General features: G+C 33.1%; 1 protein-coding gene across 3 annotated transcripts in view; it reads left to right on the top strand.

Annotated features, from left to right (window-relative positions):
• The window catches only part of LOC140050125 (uncharacterized), an 85,364-nt gene that overhangs the window by 49,623 nt on the left and 13,011 nt on the right, over positions 1-22,730 (top strand). For all 3 annotated transcript variants that reach the window (XM_072095168.1, XM_072095169.1, XM_072095170.1), the window contains 4 exons: positions 8,608-8,802; positions 9,257-12,515; positions 12,968-13,032; positions 13,897-14,280. In XM_072095168.1, coding sequence (XP_071951269.1) covers positions 8,608-8,802; positions 9,257-12,515; positions 12,968-13,032; positions 13,897-14,280 — 3,903 coding nt within the window. The remainder of the gene's footprint in view (positions 1-8,607; positions 8,803-9,256; positions 12,516-12,967; positions 13,033-13,896; positions 14,281-22,730) is intronic.

Below are 22,730 nucleotides of genomic sequence, written 5' to 3'. Positions count from 1 at the left end.
CAAAATATTGTAGTATAAATTGTTTTCGAAAGTTAAAATTTTTTTTTTTTTTCATAATGATGTTGATCAATTCAGTTGCAATTTTGTGATATCAGCAAAGATATTACTGTGTGTAAAGCACAGTTGTTTTTGTACAGTACTTTTGAAAAATGAAGTGGTACAGTAATTCTACCCTCTGCTTTAATCAATTACCAATTCCAATTTTTCAATCTTTTCAAAAATAATTTGACAATTAGGTTTCATTAACCTTTTTACCATAATACATTTGTTAGCTTTTTATGTAATATAAACTGATTCTATCTACTCTACATTCCTAAAAATCTTTTAATAATGAGCATTACTTTCAAATATTTTAATGAATCCTAAAATGAAATGTATTCTTTTAAAATTTATATCTTATCTTGATAATTCCTTATCTAAAATCTTAGGAATTTAGCAGAGCCCTATCTTATTTTGTTAATTTATATTAGCAGCAAAACCACAGTGAAATCCATCTGTTTGTTATTGTGTGAAGTGTGTATAATAGAATGGAATTGTTGCCGATTTAAATTTTCTAAATCTGATTGCTAATGATTGGCAAATTCATTGTGGTTTATATTTTAATTGTTATTTGTCTGGTATTAGTAATAACAATTTCAAGTAATTCTTGTGGTATTACCACTACTCAGAAAATTAAATTTAACACATACTGTAAACTACCGTATATTACATACAGTATCATGGATATCTTTGCAGTGACAGAATATTTCGGGGAAAAATAAAACAAGATAAAAATAGTAATGTACATTACTATTTTTATCTTCTTTTATTTCTTTTTTATTTCTCCGAAATATTATTTTCTGCACAGATATGCATGATACTGTATGCAATATATATTTATGAGATTATTAAAATCTACTGTTTGTCACATTTTTATTGACTTATACTGAGAACATTTATTGTCATAAATATAAGTTGTCTAATTCATATTAAGATTAAAATTTGTGGGTGTTTCCCTTTTACAGTCATCATCTTGTTTGTGACTTGGGAGTGGTTGTTACTATTTGTACGCCTAGTTCTGTGGTTACTCTCGTCTTCTGTAATAAAGTAAAAGTTTGTTTATTTAACATATGTGCTTTTTCATACACTTCACTTACGGACATTAGCTGACAAAGGCTTGTACCTTAGAATAAACCGTAATGTGTGAATAGGCATTTTCTGCGTGAATGCTTAGCTTTGTTTGTTAAACACATGTAGGGAAGACGGGTGGAAAAAGGCTGTGGTCTACATTGTGGCCTACGTATAGCTGTAGCAATGTATTAAAGGTAGGGAAGATGGGTGGAAGAAGGCTGATAGTCATTAGCCTACTGTACTCTACTAGGCCTATTGCTGTAGCAATGTATTAAAGGTACAGTAGGGAAGATGGATGGAACAAGGCTGTAGTCATCGGCCTACTCTACATTAGTTAGGCCTACGAATTACTGTAGCAAGTACTATAAAAGGTAGGGAAGACGGGTTGAACGGGGCTGTGATCATTAGCCTACTCTATTAGGCTTACGAATTACTGTAGCAATGTATGAAAGAAATAAAAGATGGGTGGAACGAGGCTGTGGTTATCTGCCTACTAGTACTATATATTAAGCCTTTGAATTATGTATTAAAACTACGGAAGATGGGTGGTTATTGGCCTAATTGTACCTGTTCTGTATGTCTACAGCAATTAGAGACATCAGTCATCGGCTAGGCTGTAGGTCTTGGATACCTACTCCAAGCCATGAACCATTGCTCGTTTAGTTGTACTGTAGATTCATTTTGTGGTATACCGGTGTTAAAAGGCTACAGCCCAGGCTAATTGCTAACACTCTGAGTTGGATTGACACAATATGGATTCTCTTACTGCAAAGGGTACACTTTACTGTAACAGCATCCATATTGTGTCGATCTACTGTATGTATAAATTAATATAATATGTTGGTTGGAGAGGAAATGGCTGTCATGGTTACATTTAAAGCCAAGGTAACACATTCATAATTTTTATTTAAGCTGCTATCATATGATGGTAATAATAATATTTGTCTGGCATTGGATTGGAAATAAAATCCTAGCCTGAAGTGTTAGATAGGAAATTATAGGCCTTTTTTTTCTTAGTTAAACTCATTAATCTAAGGAGCTAAAGAAAATAGGTTTTTTTTAGCCAATGACATGCAAAAAATATACTAAATTTTACTCTTTTTTTTACATTTTGTTTATTGTAGTATAACTATTACTGTACATGATATATGTATATCAAAAACTTTTTGTTGTTGTGGTACTGTGTCTGTATACTGTACATGTTATCATACCATGGTCATACAGTACAGTAAAGTCAACATTGTCTGTCAATATCATCATCATGTTCTTCAATAATAAACATTCAATTTTATTGTTGTCAACACTTCCCAGACTTAATTTATGACTTGAGCTAAAATCACCTGTCTGGTATTTTGCCTTTAGCTTTAACTTTGTCAATAGATTTGCTTTATGTGATTGTTTAAACATTGCTTTTTATAAGTCGTAATTATGTTTACCTAATAGAAAGCATTTACGTCATACTGTAGAAAATATTGTTGTGGTTTTAGATAGAACTTCCATTTTAAATTTTACTGGTACAGTATATTCTGTGAAGGCTATTATTTCTGAATACAGACGATTTAATAATTATAGTTTTTGATATTATTGTTTTTGCCCTACTACAGTACATCCGGTGGCTGGCAACAGACAGAAATAGTTTGTAGGAATAATTATTATGTTAATGTGATAGCAATTTGAATTTATTTTATAACAGTATGATGATGACAACATTTACTGTACAGTAACTCTGCCAAACATTAAAATCCTTTGACTAACATAAGAAATTGATTATACTGTAATATAAAACTTTTTTGAATTTATTTTCTGTACAGTATTAACTGTAATAAAAATAAATTTGGAACTTTCTGGTTGGTTTTTATGAATCTGTTTTCCGATATTCAGAGAGTCCTGGCTCCTGCAAGTGACTGTTTAGTAGTATTAATATTATTAGTTATTTGAAAATTAATTTACACTTTGTTTGACATCAGTGGTACTCGATCATAACGGCATTGCATCCATCAAACAGTATTACTATTATTACAGTAGCTTAGAATCGTTATAACATGTACCGTACTAGTTTGGCACGGGTATTTACGCTTGTACTGTAAACTACCTACAGAAGTATACAGGTATGCCTAAGAAGGATGGAACAGTATAATCTTAAGATGGTAAAGTTAGGCAAGTTAATATTCATAAGTTATTAATCAGGTAGTTGGTTCCTACTCACTTTCTTCCAGCTGCCATTGGGTTATTCAGCTGGTCTTCATATCCCTTACCACCAGATGGCCTAGGGTAATCAAATCCTAGACACACGCCAGTGCTTTCAAGCTTATAATTTGGGTCTCTTTTCTATATCACTAAAATCTGTGGTGCGTATGTGGGGTTATGGTGTAGCATTATCAGTGCTTAAGACACCAGTGGCTTTTCCGTTTATCCAATTAAATAATTAAGGTTGCTTTCAACAGGCAAATTGAAACCCAATGGCTGTTATAATTGTTTAATTACTTAATGTGGTTGGGATTTTTAAAACATGTGATTTATATTGTTTGATGGCTTCATATTCCATTGTTTTATATTTTTTGTTGGTACCTACTGTACAGTACAGTATTTTTTGTCAAAAAGATACTGTACTTACATTATACTGTATTAGTACAGTACAGTACTTTATATATTTATAGTTTTATAAATGTTGTATTTTCTCTTGTTTGTTATGTGCAATTTGGACCCCATTGGAAATGGGCTGGTTTTTCCGGCCTAATGGGTGTTCCTGATGCTCGTTATTTTGTCTTTTGTCTGTTTGTTATTTTAATGTTGAGCATCAAATAAATTCAATCAATCAATCACTTAAGTTTAAATTATTCTTATAAAATTAAAATATCCGTGTGTACAGTTGAGATACTGGTAGAACCTGTTAAGGGGACACCTTCACAACAAAGTTTAAAACAGACAGTATATTTTCACTTGTTCATTTTATAAGAAAGTGTCCCGTTAATAGAGGTTTCCCTTAAATAGTCAGGGAAAAATTTCATTTGAAAATTTTGTTTAGCAAAATTGCTAATCGAACTGATTTTTTAGACAAGAAACATAGTTTTGTATTGTATTTTTTGCTACACAATTGTAGAAATGTGTAGCAAAAAGGTTGTTTTGTATAGCTTTTTGCTATGCTACACTGGCGAAATTATTCTCTGTGGTCTACAGTACCTAAGGAGAGATTTTACTGTTTACTGAAAACAGAATTTGTATATTGGCAGACACAGCAAATAGTTAATGTTGAAATTACCAAGCACAAAAGCAATATTTTATTTGTGTTTTAATGGCTTTTTTAGGATGTTTATGCAGTTAAAAATAGAAAAATACGATAATATTGCCATATTGTATGGATTGTAAATGTTACAATCTACATAATAACATTTTGTCTGCAATTTAAATAATAAAATTAGTAAAATTGTATAAATTTGTATTGTTAGATTTTAAGATTTATATATATTTTTATATGGTATAGTTTATTCCATTCTGTAAGGGGCGGGTTTCCCGCTGTTGAATGAGTTTGAATAAAATAAAATAAAAAATAAAATTTTGAATTCATATTAATTACTAATTTCATAAAGTACTACATTCCACATTTGAATATCAACACAACAATAATAATTCAGTTTCAGTTCTTGCCGGTAATTCATAATAAATACACAAAGAATAATTATTTGGTACAATACTGTACCTTAAAAAATTACATTTATATATTTATGGTATTTTAATACCTGTACCATTTAATTATGTGATTATCTTTTATTTTATGATAAAAATATATTTTACTCTAGTCACATAGTACATTAATATTACTGTACCACCAAGCTTTATGTGACAAAAATATGTGATGTGCCCAAATATGGACATGATGATGGAATACCATTACCATATTTGGGCACATCACTACCATATTTGGGCACATCATACTTTTTTGTCAAACTAGTTTGATAGTGCAGACATAGAACAAAGTGAGCCTTATCGAATACTGCAGATTATCCTACAAGGAAGTTTTCTTACATCTTTCTTGCGTTAAGATCGTTTTTCTAAGTAAATATTAGACATCCCCAGACTCGGTATTGATAAAATAAAGCTGAGAGATCTACTATCTGTTGTTGTAAAGTGTTATTTGCTTTTCTAACCTCTTGCAGTATATTTTTACGCGATTGAATTCTTTCTGTTGTATTGTGTCTGTACGCCCTAATAGACAATTGCTATTGTTATACTTCTGCTGTTGTTGGTTTCAATGTTTAATGTCTTGTGTGGTTGGCATAACTTGTTATACACTATCTTTACCCTTGGATACAGATTCTTTGCTACATTGTAGGAAGAAATCTAATAACCATTTCTATTTAATCCAAATAAATATTATTTTCTATTAATGGCTATGATGACCACTCTGGTATTGGCCCTGTTATTGACATATCAGTTGTTACCTTACCTAAGTACTGTAGATGTAGTGTAGTTTTTTTGGCGACATGTTTAGGCTAGGCCATAGAGTGTATACTCTGGCAATCACGGCACAGAAAGGATTCCACCGCTATCGAGTTTGGCTGCATCACATCGACCAATCAAACAAACATGTTTGAACCGCGCCCATTGCTCAGTCATACAGTACACAACTACGCATTTAATTTTAATGTATCGTGTTGAGCGTATCAATGTGCTAAGTATTCTTAATTATACTGCCATACTACAGTATATGATCATCATACTGTACAGTACAGTACTGTATGTAAAAATTAAAAACTAAAGTTATAAAATTTGAAAAAATGTGTTCTGATTTATTCTTCATAATATTTTATTTTAATATTTTTATTGTATATAATATTTTAGAATAGATATAATTTCTGTGTCACGTTCCTGTTTACATCACTTCACGTTTACCTACAGGTGACTGTAGTTGTGTGTTTTTATAATAATACTGTATCTTTACGAATGAGATACAGATACAGTAGGCACGATTAAAAAAAAACGGATTAATTTCATTGATCAGCAAATGAAACGAGAGAGCATTTCGGGGTGAAAGAGCAGGAGAGTTCCATGTTTAACGTCAATCCACGCCAAGTGCAAAGTATTTCAGTTTGTGTTATCGCGCGGAAGGAAGCTATAGTTAGAGAAACAATAGCGTTGTGAGTTGACAGTAAGGTTGGGCTATCTGTATGATTCATAATGATGTAGTATTGATTCCATTAAAAAAATAAATATTATTATTAGTAAGTGCTAACCATTTTGTTCATCAGGTGGTAGTACAAACAAGTTTAATTTCGGTCATTGTGCTTAATGCAAATTGCTTTATGCAGTTGTATCTTTTATTTTGTGAATATTGTTTTTAGGATGAATTGGCAGCCCTTTCAAATCAAGGCACACACTATACAAAATACAGGTGTTGACATCCCGTTGTGTGGAGTTTTGAAAGGGGTATAAAATATACAATTTTAAATTCCATTACATAAAAGACGTATTCGATTAGTAAACTCACAAGTTGCTTTTAACAACTTGTAAAAGATCTACTTGCACTGCTCAGGTAGAAACAGCTAGGAGTATTAAGGAGCTACAGTAGATCTTTTAAAAACAAACCACAAGCGGAATATTAATCAGTCTCCATCCCAGCTACTTCAAAACAGGATCTTCAGTTGTAGAGTGTGATGACAATTGACATTGTGTTTGTCAAGGCATGTCCTTGTATTCAAAGGAGCTAGCCTAGAATGTTATATTCATATTGTCCACTTGTTTACTACTACTAGTAACACATTTTGAGCGTGTGTACTGTCTGGATTTATTATACTGTAGCTTACATTCTACGACGAGATTATCGAACATGGCTGCTTAGAAACAACATGTCTGCCTAAAAGCAACATTTCTTCCAAGAAACAACATGTCTTCCTAGAAAACAAACATGTCTGCCTAGAAAACAAACATGTCTTCCTAGAAAACAAACATGTCTTCCTAGAAAACAAACATGTTTGCCTACAGTAGAAACAACATGTTTGCCTAGAAACAACATGTCTTCCTACATGTCTTCCTGGAAACAACATGGCTGCTTAGAAACAACATGTCTTCCTAGAAACAACATGGCTGCTTAGAAACAACATTTCTTCCAAGAAACAACATGTCTTCCTAGAAAACAAACATGTCTGCCTAGAAAACAAACATGTCTTCCTAGAAAACAAACATGTCTTCCTAGAAAACAAACATGTTTGCCTACAGTAGAAACAACATGTTTGCCTAGAAACAACATGTCTTCCTACATGTCTTCCTGGAAACAACATGGCTGCTTAGAAACAACATGTCTTCCTAGAAACAACATGGCTGCTTAGAAACAACATGTCTTCCTAGAAACAACATTTCTTCCAAGAAACAACATGTCTTCCTAGAAACAACATGGCTGCTTAGAAACAAAATGTCTTCCTAGAAACAACATTTCTTCCAAGAAACAACATGTCTTCCTAGAAAACAAACATGTCTACCTAGAAAACAAACATGTCTTCCTAGAAAACAAACATGTCTTCCTAGAAACAACATGTCTGCCTCTAAGAATTGTCCAACCTTTCATGGCATTAAGATGTTAAAAAAAGTATGTTAAAATGAATATGCTGTATATAGTCATATTTTGGACAATTTTTGTTATTGCTGCATTGTATTGTTTATTTTCGATGTGCAAGTGGTTCTTTTGTTGAATGATCTATGGTATGTGCTGTTCAAAGACTGCACATAGTTTTACAATATTTTGCCGTTTGTTTACCAGTTATTAAGCCTATTTGGAATGTCTGTTCGTGTTCTAGGTCAACATAGCATTGTCAAAGAAAAAATCAATATTATTAAGGCTGTTCTCAATGCCAACATTGCAATGTTATTTTGTTCTGTCTTCCTATAGTTTATTACCACATTGTAATTTAAATTGTAATATTTTTAACATCTTTTGTAGAACAAACGTCCTTTAAACATAATACAAGTGAACATCTTGATATTTATGTAATATATACATTAATACTGTATCGCATATAAAAATGTTTAATATTGATTTATTGTTGTATAATATTCAGTTGAAAAATGATACAGCACAGTATTGTTTCTAAATTAGGTCAATGGGCTGTTTTCTGTTGCATACAAATTTCAAAACAAAGGCTACTGTATGTTTAAAAGTCAATCATCGTCCTAAGTTTACAGTATGTATGTAAACATAATTATTCTTGTAGGATCTACTGTACTACAGTAATTATGCAAAAAAATGTTCTTAGTGGTTCATATTGAATGATAGACAGCACTGCAAATATTGCATCACATCCAATGTCATTACAAGCTGCTGTGTCTACCACTATCAAACTAAAGTGTGATGTTTACAAATACCTGTATGGTAGTGATATTCCCAAATATGGTAATGTTATGACGTCATCACTTCCATATATGGGCACATGATGACACTGGTCTATTATTATTAATTATTATTATTACTATTTAAACAGTAATTTGATTACATTTTCTTCTCTGCAGAGTTCCTTCAGAATATCCAAGTAATGATCCTTCAACAGAGTTGTATAATCGAGAGAAATCTGCAGAACTATATAAACGAGTACAGCATATTCACGAGAAGGAGAGTGTAATGTTTATGCATCAACAACAACCACAAACTGAGTCACCGGTAAAGGGTCCGTTGTTTGGTGTGAAAAGAAATAGAAAGAAAGAAGGGTAAGGAAAAATTAATGCATTATCTGCAAAGTATATATCCTTGGGTTTCGTGTGTTTTTGGTTGGGTGGTTGGTCGTGTGTACTGTACATATAATGCATGTTAAAGAAGTGGATCTGGTAGGCGTTGCACTGCTGGCTGCAGTAGGTCTGTGATGGGCCTAATCCGAATTCCCTTCAGTTTACAGTTAAGCTTGTGTATTGCAATTTAAACCCAGTTCTGATAAGCATTGGAATGTTTGCAATCATAAGGCATGATTGTGTTTGAAGACTCAGTAAGAATCAAATACCTTTACCTGTAGTATAGTTAATCAATTCTTTTAAAACAAGACACCATCAAACTGAGTCAGATTCAAACAAAAATGTAATGTAAGTTACCATATCTTTATCCAGAAGAAGTATCATAAATTCAATGTGCCCTCTTTAGTGATGACCTATTTTTTCCTCTTGTTTGTAGAAACCCTGCTCCAGCACCAAGACCGAACTCATGGCACAATCCTGGAATATTGACCTCTAAACAAAACTCAGATCCTCAAAAGCGTCAAGAATCCATCGTACAGGAACATAAACCAGTTGCATTCTTTCGAGACGACGAAAAACCAAAAATGTATTCACGGAGATCCAGTGGCACTTTCACACAAAAACAAGAAAAAAATCAAATGTTTACAAGTACAAGATCTTGTAGTAATCTGAATTCCAATATTTATGAATCGGAAAATCATCAACCAACTAATAAGCGTGGCATGGTAAAAATGTATGCTTCACAAATTGACATGCATGTAACAACGAAACCAAATTATTCTGGAACCGGTCAGGACTATGTTAAATTGGAAAATTTAACAACGGGACCAATTCACTATGGTTATAATCATAAACTTCGTTCAAACATTGAGCCGGCCGATGTCTATCCTCAAAAAGTCGTTTCAAAACAAATTAGCAGAGATAAATCACTTGCGTTTGTCGGAACTATTCCAGATAAAACTAGTGTGAAGAGGAGTTCTTATAATCCACATGTACAAGATTACTGTATACACAAAAGCCCAGTTTATAGTAACAATAACTTTTCTTCGGGAACAGTCCAAATGCCAGTGCGACAAATGGCAGTAGGAGTTGATCCTCATGAATTCCAAAAGCAAAAAACTCAAAAGGACATCCAGACACCAGTGTACAAACAGGACAAAGTTTATGTTCAAAGTAAATCAGTTGTGAATGTGGATAAGAACCCACCACCACCACCAATTCGAGATGAGTCTAGTCTACCAACATCTATTGTTATCCACGACCATGTTAAATCATCTTCTTGGCCAGTTCATACTGTACCAAATATGCAGACAAACAGCAATGCAACAACACAAAAGAATACCATTACAAGCGACTCATTGCCACCTGTTAAACTTCAACGTGAACCAGTTACGCGGGAGAGTGCTTTCACAAATGAACAGGAAAAAAATGTACAGAACAATGCAAGAACGAGTAAAATTTCACCAAAGATTGAGACAAAAAAAGACCCACATTCTGGGCTGTTTACAGCAACATTTTGTGAAGTTATGACTGAAGAATCTGGTCTTTCTGACAAAGAATATACTTACGGAAAAGACACTAATAAGCCTTACGATTATAATTCTTATGATGTACCGTCTCCTCCTACAAGAGACACCGATGTGGAACCTTGGAGAGCAAACCAAAATAATAGGCATCATACATCTTTAGATGTCTTGCCTAAACCTACCAGCACCTTGAGCTCAGAAAACCTTGTTGGTACTTATAAAAGTTATCTTGAACAATCTCTTCAGAATGAGGAATATTCTCCAGAGAGGATGGACAAAACTTATGTTCATGAACCCAAGGTTCATATAAATTACAAAACTGGAGAGAAGACTTATCCAGTTATAAAGAGGACATTTTCCAGCACTTCTGAACTTTCACATTCCAGGAAAACATCTGACATTGTCAGTTCAGTTTCTCCAACATATTTACAAAAGCAATCAATTATGGAAAATGAATCGACCAGGAGCCAACGATTGAGTGCCTCTCTTGATGAAACGGTACCTGGTAGATATTGGAAGAGTCCAGATGATCATACAAAAGAAGAGAACTGGAAGCACCTTGTTGAAACTGCAGATGCTCAGTATCAAAAAATTAATGGGAACTCAAAACAAGTTCAAGAAGAAGCCAATCCACCAATGCCTTCAAGGATTCGTTCTCCAATTAGTTCACAGGGGTATGATGAAGACTTTGAGCAAACTTTAAGAGGACGCAGCGACTCTGATGTTTTTGTTGATGATCCACCGCTGAACAATTTCGGTCTGGCTACGGAAGATTACTCAAAAATGAATTTATATAGACAACAACATATTGAATCAAACAACCTAAACAATACAGCACCAGCTGGGGATTCAAACTTTTCTAACAGCGATTTGAAAAAGCTTCCTTCTAGTTCCTTTTTGTCAAAACTGCAAAGGGATCAAATGGCACCTTATCCTGACAAACAAATATCGGACTATTATTCATCTACCAAAGACCATAATAAAGAACGTTCATATTCTGATTATCACAGTCCTTCAAGCAACAAAAGAAGTGACACCATGTATCAAGATATTTTGTCATCTGCTGGGGATCATAATCTGCACAGGCAAGAACGGTATCAAGATAACAGTCAGGCACAAACAAATGAAGATTATAGTCAAAAGTTAAAAGCAGTGCAACAGAAAGTCTTGCAGCAGATGTCGAATACACAACCATCACCAAGACATTCTGATTCTTCAAGTAGCAGTAGTAGCAGCAGTAGAAGGAGTTCTCATTCTATGCAGTACAGTATCGATTCAGATAATGGTGTGCAAAACAGATTTAAACCTTCTGAGATGTACAAACGCAGTCAGATAGATACTGAGAGAATTAACAGAAGTCGATTTTCTGATCCAAAGAAGTATCGAAAGCAATTTGATAATGTTAAAGGAGAACATCAGCATTCAAAGTCTGACTCGGAACGTCATAAGAAACCAGTAAATAACATGCAAGGACACAAGAAGATGTCTGACCCAAGTGGTGCTATTCCAAAGTCACAAAGACTGTCTGACCCTCAAGCTCAAGCTAAGTTCCATGGGCAGGATCCACGTCATGCTGAATTTATGTCTAAACGGAATACTATGGGGAGTTCAAACTCACTTAGATCAACATCTAGTGGCTCTAGACAAGGAAGTATCTCAGACCAGGTGACGTCTCCAGTTGGGTCCAGTCATTCCAAATCATCAAGTTTGAGCTCAAGACACAGCTCCTACAGCCATTCCGGTCATCTTTCATCTGCAAGCTCGACTTCTTCATTATCACCAAGCCCTAAACCACCGTCTCCAACAACAGTTGGAAAGTTGCCTTTGTTCAGTTATGGACAACAAACATTCTCTTACAGTGAAAGATCTCATCCAGACGTAGTTGCAAGTTACAGGCCTTCTATCGGTAGCTATAATTCCACCAATAATGACCGTTCACATAAAGCTTCCATTCGACGAACACACTCTACATCAATATTGCCAACTCCAGTCAAAGTGATACCACCTAAGCAGTTTTCAGATGAACAGCATGGGATTGAATCCATGGAGAACTACATGAATACTGTCCTGCAAGAAAAGCACCCATACCGAGTGGAAGAAACTTCCGATTGGCCTCCTGCTAATTGCTATCAGAGTCCACCCTCGAAACCAGCAATTATACCAACGGATGTTAGTAAATTTTATTTCTTTATGTTGCACCTTTTATTTTCAACTTCAATTTTCAACTCTTACAATCTCTCCCCATCATCATGATATAGTACAGTCAACTCTCCCAATACCAGACTCCCTGAAAACCGTTATCCCAAACACAGACTTTTCTTTATGTCCAAAAGGTCCCAAATTCTTTTTATCATTAAAAAAACATATTCAGATACCAGACTTTCCAGAATGTTTGATTAGAACAGTTTAAGGTTGTCTGGTATTGGGAGAGTTAACTGTACAACCAAATAGGGCAAACACACCCTTGGGCTGGCCCAGATCATCTACTTTCCCGTTTTTTTTTCTGGAAATTCCATTTTCCGAATAGATTTTGAAAACAATTAATTTCTCGTTGTACAGTATTACAAGATTTTAATAGTCTGTAAATGTTCACAATTACATTTTTGTGGTTTTTTTCATAGAAAAACGAGACATCACACACCACCATATTAGAAGCTGAAGAAGAGGTTCCCACTTCTGCTCCAAGGTAAAGTAATAACGATTTATCTGCACCTCTAGTATCATAGAAGTATCAAATCTGGTTTCATTCCTGAATTATCAATCTGTATACACTGGATTGTTCAGCTTTTTTACAAAACTTACAATTATAGAGTGAGCCCTCTTTAAATTTTGTTTGAAGTGAGCCTGCTAAGAATTATACATGATTTATATTGAGGGCGCTATAAATTCAAATTTATTAACATTCACCTTAACATCAAGGTATGGTTAACAACAACATTATATATGTCAAACTTTGAAATGGCATACTTATAGCAATTCTTTTTTTTTTAGAATCCATCTCAACTTACAAGATGTTACAAAATACCTTTTAGCTGAAGGAACCTAATTATACAAATATTTTGCACATTTTTTTCCCTTTAAATTCATACACATTGAACTAATTTAAGAATGTTGATAAACATTTTGGCATTTTATCTTGGGTTTCTGGTATTGTTGGGTTTCTGTTACATATAAGTACACATAAATATTTAGTGTATTTTGCTCTCCTGTAGGTACAGTGCAGTATTGTATTCTATTGCACTCGGTTCCCTGTACTGTATCTGTTCAATCATATGACATTATTTGTCTTGAGTATAATAGGCAAATTCTGTAATACAGTGTCATATTATGTATCACATGTGGCTCCTGTAATATGCAATTAATGTATGTGTTAGACTTACATTATGACCTATGATACACATGTGATACATACGTGACACTGTATTAGTCTTTGCCGTGATACTGAACAAATTATACATACTGAGAATCAGATACTTAGTTTGCTCTATTGTTATCTGCATTTCTTGAGTTTTAAAAATGTAAGTCTTTCCATTTGAATTTTGTTTTACAGTCCAAATATTATTTCGTCAACTTCTCGTCGTGATGAAGACTCGGACGGTTCAGGCCGAAGCAGTGAAACTCCAGACATAATCGTTGGTACAGAACAGAAGGAATCTAGATCCAGATTAAATGTCGATAAGGTTCGATACGACACAACTGAAAGCTTTATACTCCCCTCGCCACCAGCAACACCTGTAGAGATGGACATGCCTTATCCAGATCTTCCACCCCCTCCACCAGAAGTGTTAGAAGACAAGTCTCAGACTCGAGACATGGAGTTGCCACCACCTCCATCACCAGAAGAGGCTAAGATAGCAATAAACAGACTAGACTCTTTGGAAGGAAATTCTCCAACAATGCAATTCACTGAAGACAAAAATAACACGTTAAATAGGTATGAACTTAATGTTGAATTTTCTTTCTTCTTAATCTTGTTCGCACCTTAAAACACTACACTCTCTAAACAGTTGTGCAGTTCCTCCATATCCAGACAGATTAACACATGATATTATTGTTTTGCTAAAATTTGGCATCAAACTTTATTATGCAACGAAGCTACTGTTTAAGATATCATAATTATATTGCTTTTGTAATCTGATCGCAGGAAATTATGTTCAAAACTCTTCATTTCCTAGATGGTTATCATGAGAATTAATGACTTCCTCATATGAGTTAAAGTTATTGTAAGAGTAATTTGATCGCTTAATCAGTATGCTCTTAGCTCAGATTCTAGAATTGTTTTTGCCAGGGCAGTGGACCCTTGAAAAATAGAGCTTTACTTTGGTGTAGAGACTGGAAGCAAAAGCTTATAAGTCCCTTGTTACTTGTCCAATATTTCTTCGGTAGTGCACATACTTTGCCATTCCAATTATTTATACTTCTAATTAAAAATGCATTTTGTTGAAGTTTGATTTTTCAGCTTCGATTCAAGCTCTCTTGATTTGCAAAATGATATTTTCAGAAAAGTGGCCTATTAAACTACATTTTCCTAGATTATTTGAATGCAAAATGGGGATTTTGAAATTACAATATTTAAAACAGGTATTGGTAGTGTAAAAAAAAGGATATTAATTTCTAGGTTTATAATGTTAATAATGTTTTGACACACACACATTGCTTGCCTATCTCTAAACTTATTTAAATTTAAATATAAAACTTCAATCTCTTAGCAAATAACTGATTCATAAAACCTCCAAATTAAAAAAAAAATCAAAAATATTCAATTTGCATTTCAATTCATGTACAGAGGAAGCAAACTGCAAATTGTTGTGGCTACTATTGTTGACCATAAATCACCATTAACCATTTTCCTTTTGCGCCTTAATGGTTTTCTTTTCAAACCACATCTTTTTTTAGTTCTGCTAACTTCCCTCTGACCCAGTGCCTGTGTGCTAATATTTATTTTAAAATACTTATAAAGTAATCACAACTATTATATATAATTGTTTTAATCACTGTATGACCCTTTGACCACACCAATGAGACCCAAGTTTGACCTATACCCCTTTCAGGAGTACAATTAGTGTATTGTTTAATTGCATACAATAAAGTATATATATTTACTGGTAATTATTTTACAGTTTTCCTCACTATTTAAACATAGGCTATTACAGTGTTAATAGTTCAAATAACTTAATATTTAAAATTCAAATAACTACTTTCCTAATGACCTTTATTCTGAAAGGGAAATTTGTTTTGTAAATTGCCTATGGCCTGGCCTGTGGACTGTTACAAAAACTTTGGAAAATATATTAACTTTACAAACCAACTGCTTAAATCAATTCATTGAAGATCTTATTTTATAGTTTAGCAAATTTAATTGTTAAAATTAATCAATCCAGTAGTTTTCACTATGGTTAGCTATTTTCAAGTTAAATAGTAAAGATCCCAATTATAAACTTATAATTAATACTGTAGTCGTATTCGATTGGGAACTTAAAGTCAACTAGTCAACATAAAGATTCGTTGAGTACTTTTGTATTTGAATGGTAAATTGTAAACGGATTTTGCTCAACAGAAATTCAAATAGAAAACATTAAACAACGCAAGCTTTTTCGTTGAGAACAATCTCAACACTCAAAATATTACGTTACATAAGTACTTAATGGAAAAAACTATACCTAAGTCCCAATCGAATATTAATATTGTCTATTTTAGTCAGAAAGGGATTAACGAATACAGAAATTATTTCCCTAAAGTTTTACGAACTTAACTCTTGAGATAGGATGTCACATGTTGGCCAGTAGTACTAAGCTATTATTGGTAGTGATATAATTGTCTTATGTTGTACATGTATATATATAAAACACATGGTAACTATAGGTTCTTAGTAAAGTAATAAAAGATGAGTCAAGTGACCCAGTTTCTTTCAAATGATAATGCAATTGTCTTGTAGATGATGACCCTACATTTTAGTCGCAATGTGTTTAAATGCTTCCATGTTTTGGGCTGGATTTTTTTTTCGAGCAAACCCCATAAACCCCTGCCTATGGTACAAGCATGCAACAGTGTGCCTCAGGAGTTTAAAGATGTACAGTAAAAGTTAGTATATACATGTACAGTGCTGTTATTGCTGACAATATTAATTCTATGTAGTTGTTTCATAAAGTTGTTTTTATTTGTCAGTACTATTAATTACAGTAGTAACATATGTAACATGCAATGAAATGACTTTCCCAGTTTTACTGTGTCGCATTAATTATGTTAAACACATCAAGGACATACAATGTTTCTACTTTTACTACAGATATAATATTAATAGAAAACTTGTAATTAAATATTAATTGATAGTGACAGTGGCTTTACCAGTTTGCAATACTGCGTCACATGATGTTTGATACTTTTCATTCCTATTCCACCTGTTTTGCCCAAAGCATTGCTTTATCACAAATTGCAATCATGCGTAGATATAAAAGTAATTCCTTAGTACAACTTTCAAAAAGTTTAGATTCTTATCATGTTAATATCAATTTAGTTTATAGGCTTGTGCAAGTTGATCTATTGTATTTTAGATTAATGATGACTTATTTAATATAGTTCTTTCATATGGTTAATCCTCTTTTGTAAAGTCATATAATAGATTATTTCCTCTTTTTTTAAATCTATTAAAATTACCCAAACCTGAAATGGTTTAATCCTTTTTAGTTAGTTAGTTGTTTACTTACAGTTGGCAAAATGGAATGAGATAGGTAGAGTTTCCAGTACTTGTACTAAATAAAGTTTAGGGTGAGTGTCAAAATTAAATAGAAGGAGCAATATGTAAATGTTTCTACAACCCTATCAAACTTTATGTGACAACAAATGTGATGTGCCCCTATCATAGACATGATGGTATCATATTTTGTCACATAAAGTTTGATAGTGTAGACAGAACTTTCAACCATAAGAGACTGTATTTTTAACTCTAGCAGAGCAAAGAGCATGTTAAACATATTCATAAAGATATAAAAGAACTTAGAATGACAGCTGGACCAATGGTAGTTATCGTAAGACATACCATAAGCCTATGGAGAGCTTATATTCTGATTATGATTGACTTGTTACATCTAGGTCATGCCTCTAATGGTACAGTAATTATTATTACATTAATATTAGTGAACATGTGGAGCCTTGGCTTAGGGTAAGAGTGTGGTAATACTTATTACATAGTTGGTATGTGAAAGTCTAGCCAAGATGGTAGTAGTCAATGTAGGGTGTGGAACCTTATCCTGTGCCTAGAATTTCAAGATCAAGGCCTACACTTGACCTAAATAGCTACAGTTTTTTACTTGTGACCTGCTTTTCAACAAGGTAGCTGTTTTACAGGTATAAATTCTAGTGTATTTAATAATTGCTTCTGATTCATATAGGTTGGCTAACTGTTTTGTATTGTTTTAGAATTTGTTCATATTTCCTGTAGGCCGTGTACAATCTGTAATTGTCACATGTATTGTACCTATGATGTCATTGGCAGTGTAATACTCCTTGGCCTAAACACAATAATATTTTCCTAAAACAATAGTTAACCCAAGTTCAAGGATGTTAACCTTTCCTATTATTCTGATAGGATATTTTATTAGGCGCCACTTTAACAACTCCGCTAATGAGTCATTTTTGTTTCTGCTCTTATCAGTCACTTGTTCCTTGACCCAATTATGTTCATATAGTTCAATGATATGTTTCAAAATACAAACAATTAGAAATCTTTGCTAATGAGTATCTTAACATATATTTTGCTACTTGACCTTAATGATTTAAATGGAAAAAATTAAAGTAAGTCCTACTTCATAAACAATATCTCCAGTTTAAACTCCTTTAATGTAATTATACCTGTTATTAGCATCTGTGAATTCTAGTATAGATAATATCAACAAAAATGATATTTAAGCTATATTGCTATACTGGCTCTACTTGGGTCCACCTCCTCATTTAGGGAGAAGCATGATAACACTACAGTGTTGTAGCCACCATGGTTGATGGCAAGGTCTCAACCTGACCACTCTTTGACAGTGGCCTGCACAGTTCTCTTTTTTGCAACCACCGCACATTTTCGTGGCTACGGCACTGGATAACTTGATACTTCAGGGCATCTATATATAAATTACTTTTTCACAAATAAACTACCACTGACATCAGTTCGCTTTCTAAATATCAAATGAAACCGATGCCTAGGTTTTTCTCAAAATGTCAGTTCTGTTGTTCAAAAAGTTGTACTATTCTTTGTCTGTGCGATTTCATCGTCATATAAACTGTCATTGAATTCTATTATTTAAGCCCACAAAATACTTGTACGGCATGCATGACTTAACAACTATGATAGTACCTTTTCTTTTGTAATTACTTTGGTATTTGAAGGGTAAACCACTGTTCTGCTTGATCTATCAAACTGACCCGAATGAGGATCTTCCATTATAATAAACTTGCTCATCAATTTATTTTTTATAATTTAAATTTTCTTTGGACATTCCAGACAAGCAGTAAGTAAGTACGTACACATATTTTAGTTGAATTTCTTAGTTAAAACTATAGTTTTATAACATTAGGGCCCATGTTAGATTAAAAAATATTGGGTTTATTAGATTTCTTTGAACATTCATTCCATTTAATCATATCTATTATTCTTAGTTGAATTTTTTAATTAGGGTTAAAACTTTTGTATAATACTCAGTTTATAGAAAATAGGACCCATGTTAGTTTTAAAGATATTGGGTTTATTTGAAATAGAAATGCGATATTTTGCAGGAATATAGCTGGTGGAGAGGTGTAGGTTGTTAGTGTCAAAGGTTAAAATTGTGGCAGCAAATATACAGGTATCCACAGGTTAATTGTGTGGGCTCTGTGGTGAGGTTAAAGTCTATAAATGTTGGTTTTCTGAAGGTGGAACTTTTCAATTTCCCTGCCCACCTCAGTACAATTATATTCTCAAAGTGTTTTCCATATTTGAATTTTTTTTTTTGGAAAGAAAGGATTACTTTCCATTTTTATATTTTGAAAGTGAAAATGAATTTGTCGTATCATAATAATTCATTGCCGTTTTACTTTCATGTTCAAATACATGGAAACTGCTGATAAAAGATTGTGTGCCATAATCATTCAAGCACTGGCTAGCTAGCTGTGTTGGTTGCAGAGATAGGAATTACTAGTTAATAAACACTTCCACACCTGTGCCCAATTCAGCCTAGGAGATCGATGGTCAAACATTTTTGTCTTTTGATTGGTATGTATATTGTTTATCATCAATACAAGAAAGAACTTTTAAAAGGAAGAATAGAAAGAGGTTATAAATGCAGAACTTGCAGACAGGAAGAAAATAAAACTTTAGGAAATTCTAGTATACAGACATTTATTTTAAAGAACAAGTTAGGAAGCATAGCTTTAAAATGTACCAAATACCATATGTGGGTTATTTTCACAATGGTTAATAAATAGGTTCAACTTTAACCTGTCAATTGCAATGATGATAAATCACTATATTTATAAGAACATTTAAAACATTGTTTTGTTAATGTGCTTTGTATTAAACAAAATGCATGTCATTTAATTGGTGATAATTCTTATTCTATTGCCAAAGTTCTTTTTAAAAAGTCTAGAAATATATACAGCTCTGTCCACACTATCAAACTTTATGTGACAACAAAATGTGATGTGCCATATATGGACATGATTATGTTCTATCACTACTATATTTTGGCATATAACTACCATATTTGGGCACATCACACTAGTTTGATAGTGTAGACAGAGCTTTAAAGTATATATTTTCAATGTTTAGTATTATATAGGATTTTTGTTTGATGGTCATCAATATTAATTTATAATCATAATTATTTTAGGATGTTTATTAAATTGGGAAATTTCCCTATTTTGGTTGTTCTCAGTATGAAGGATATGATACTTAACCATCATCAATTCTTCCTTTACGCATTTTGGTTTACAACAGAAAAATATAACACTGTATAACAAATGGGGAAGTAACAACAACACTACCACTGTTGTTAGAATAAATATTTTCCATTGCCGTATTAACACAATGTAAATCACAATGTAACTAGTAGTTATTTTATAATTGTTTGGTTTGTGAAGCATACAGTACTTTTGTATTATAAGTACTTGTCATGACTTTAATGTCCCAAGCGCTGCGAAACCTATTTTAAAAGGGAGCCTCTAAAGATTCATATTCTTGTTTTAGTTTACTACTGTACTAGCCCAACATGTCTAGTGTAAACCACTGTGGGCTAGCCCAACATGTCTAGTGTAAACCACTGTGGGCTAGCCCAACATGTCTAGCGTAAACACTGTGGGCTAGCCCAACATTTCTAGTGTAAACCACTGTGGGCTAGCCCAACATGTCTAGTGTAAACCACTGTGGGCTAGCCCAACATGTCTAGTGTAAACCACTGTGGGCTAGCCCAACATGTCTAGTGTAAACCACTGTGGGCTAGCCCATATATCGATGTATATGATGCTTGTATTTCTTAATTAATTACTGTAAAATAATTATAACAATCGTTCCAACTGTACCATTAACTCATAGCATAAAATAATTGATATGATAATTTGGGCGTGTAAAATAGCAACCGGGCTAGTACTGTATAATCTACAGCGAAACAGTCTTGTACTAGAACAACAGTGTTTGGTTGAATTTTTTATAACTTTGTTGACAAAAAGTTTTGTAATATTATTAATGTGGGCCTGTAGGAATTAGTTGGGCTAGCAAATGGCACATGGGCTAGTATATTTACACTTACAGCTACAGATCTCAGAGGGCTATTGAATAATAATGTCGAGTGAATATGGGTGGAGCTATACGCACGTTACAATGAGTTCATATTGATTTTACTGACGTACAACTTGTTAGCTAGATGGCAAATATATTGATTAATAGATATTTAGCCTCTCTTCATAACCTTCGATACAGTAGTACCCTTATGATACTTATTGACGAAAATAGTTTGTAGCAATTGTTTTATTTCAGGATGAAATTCCTGCTAAACTAATAAAATTAGCAATCAACTCAATTGTACAACCCATTACATTTTTAATTAATTTATCTCTAAGAACCAGCGACTTCCCAAGTAAATGGAAAAATGCACGAATATGCCCAATTTTTAAAAATGGCGACCGAAGTGAACCATCTAACTACAGGCCAATTTCTGTACTACCAATTTTATCAAAAATTATTGAACGCGCTGTCTTTGACCAACTCTATCCACAAATCAACCCTAAATTATACAATCAACAATCTGGATTTAGGCCAAATTACTCGACATCATCGGCATTAATAAATATAACTGAAGATTGGATTGACAGTATTGAAAATGGTAAATACATAGGACTAATAATGCTTGATCTCAAAAAAGCTTTCGACACTGTTAATCACCAGATACTAATAAAAAAACTACACAATTTTAATTTTGCTAATCATGTTATCAAATGGTTTGAAAATTATTTAACAAATCGTACACATATTACTAATATTAACAATGTTGATTCGGTAAAGTCTAATAGTGTTTGTGGAATCCCTCAGGGATCAATATTAGGGCCCCTTCTATTTATCATGTATATTAATGATCTACCTAACTCAGTTTCTCATGTAAATGTAAGCATGTACGCAGATGACACTGCGTTATATTATGCATCTAAAGACATACACGATATAATAAGCAAAGTAAATACTGATCTAAAACATGTACAACTATGGTTAGCAAGTAACAAATTAAGTCTAAACATTAAAAAGACTGAATATATGATTTTAGGAACACATCAAAAATTAAATAAATTGATTAACATGGATATTAATATTAATATAGACGGTACAAAACTTGAAAAGGTAAATAACTGTAAACATTTAGGTGTTATTATCGATGAAAATTTAAAATGGCATAAACAAATAGATCAGGTGAAAAATAAAGTAATATCAGGTCTGTACTATCTAAAAAAATGCAGCAATATTTTCCCTCAAAATATTCAATCATTAATGTACAAATCTATCATAGCCCACCATTTTGACTACTGCAATGTAGTATGGGGTCGTTGTAACCAAACCCTCAAATATAAACTCCAAGTACTCCAAAATAGAGCGGCTAAAATAATTACACATACATCTAGGTATGATTCTAGCTCACAGGCGCTCAAAGATTTAAATTGGCCTAATTTAGAAGAAAAACAATATTACAACGAAGCAGTCACAATGTATAAAATAATGAATAACTTGACACCATCCTACTTAAGAAACAGATTCTATGAACGCAAACAAACATATAATACTAGATCAAAAGATATTCTAAGTTTACATAAGGCAAACACTGAGTATAAAAAGAAAAGTTTCTCGTATTCTGGCGCAAAGCTATGGAATAGTTTAAATGC

Source organism: Antedon mediterranea, chromosome 5 (assembly GCF_964355755.1).
Source record: "Antedon mediterranea chromosome 5, ecAntMedi1.1, whole genome shotgun sequence".
Classification (NCBI taxonomy): Eukaryota; Metazoa; Echinodermata; class Crinoidea; order Comatulida; family Antedonidae; genus Antedon; species Antedon mediterranea.
This window is presented reverse-complemented; position numbering and strand designations above follow the sequence as displayed.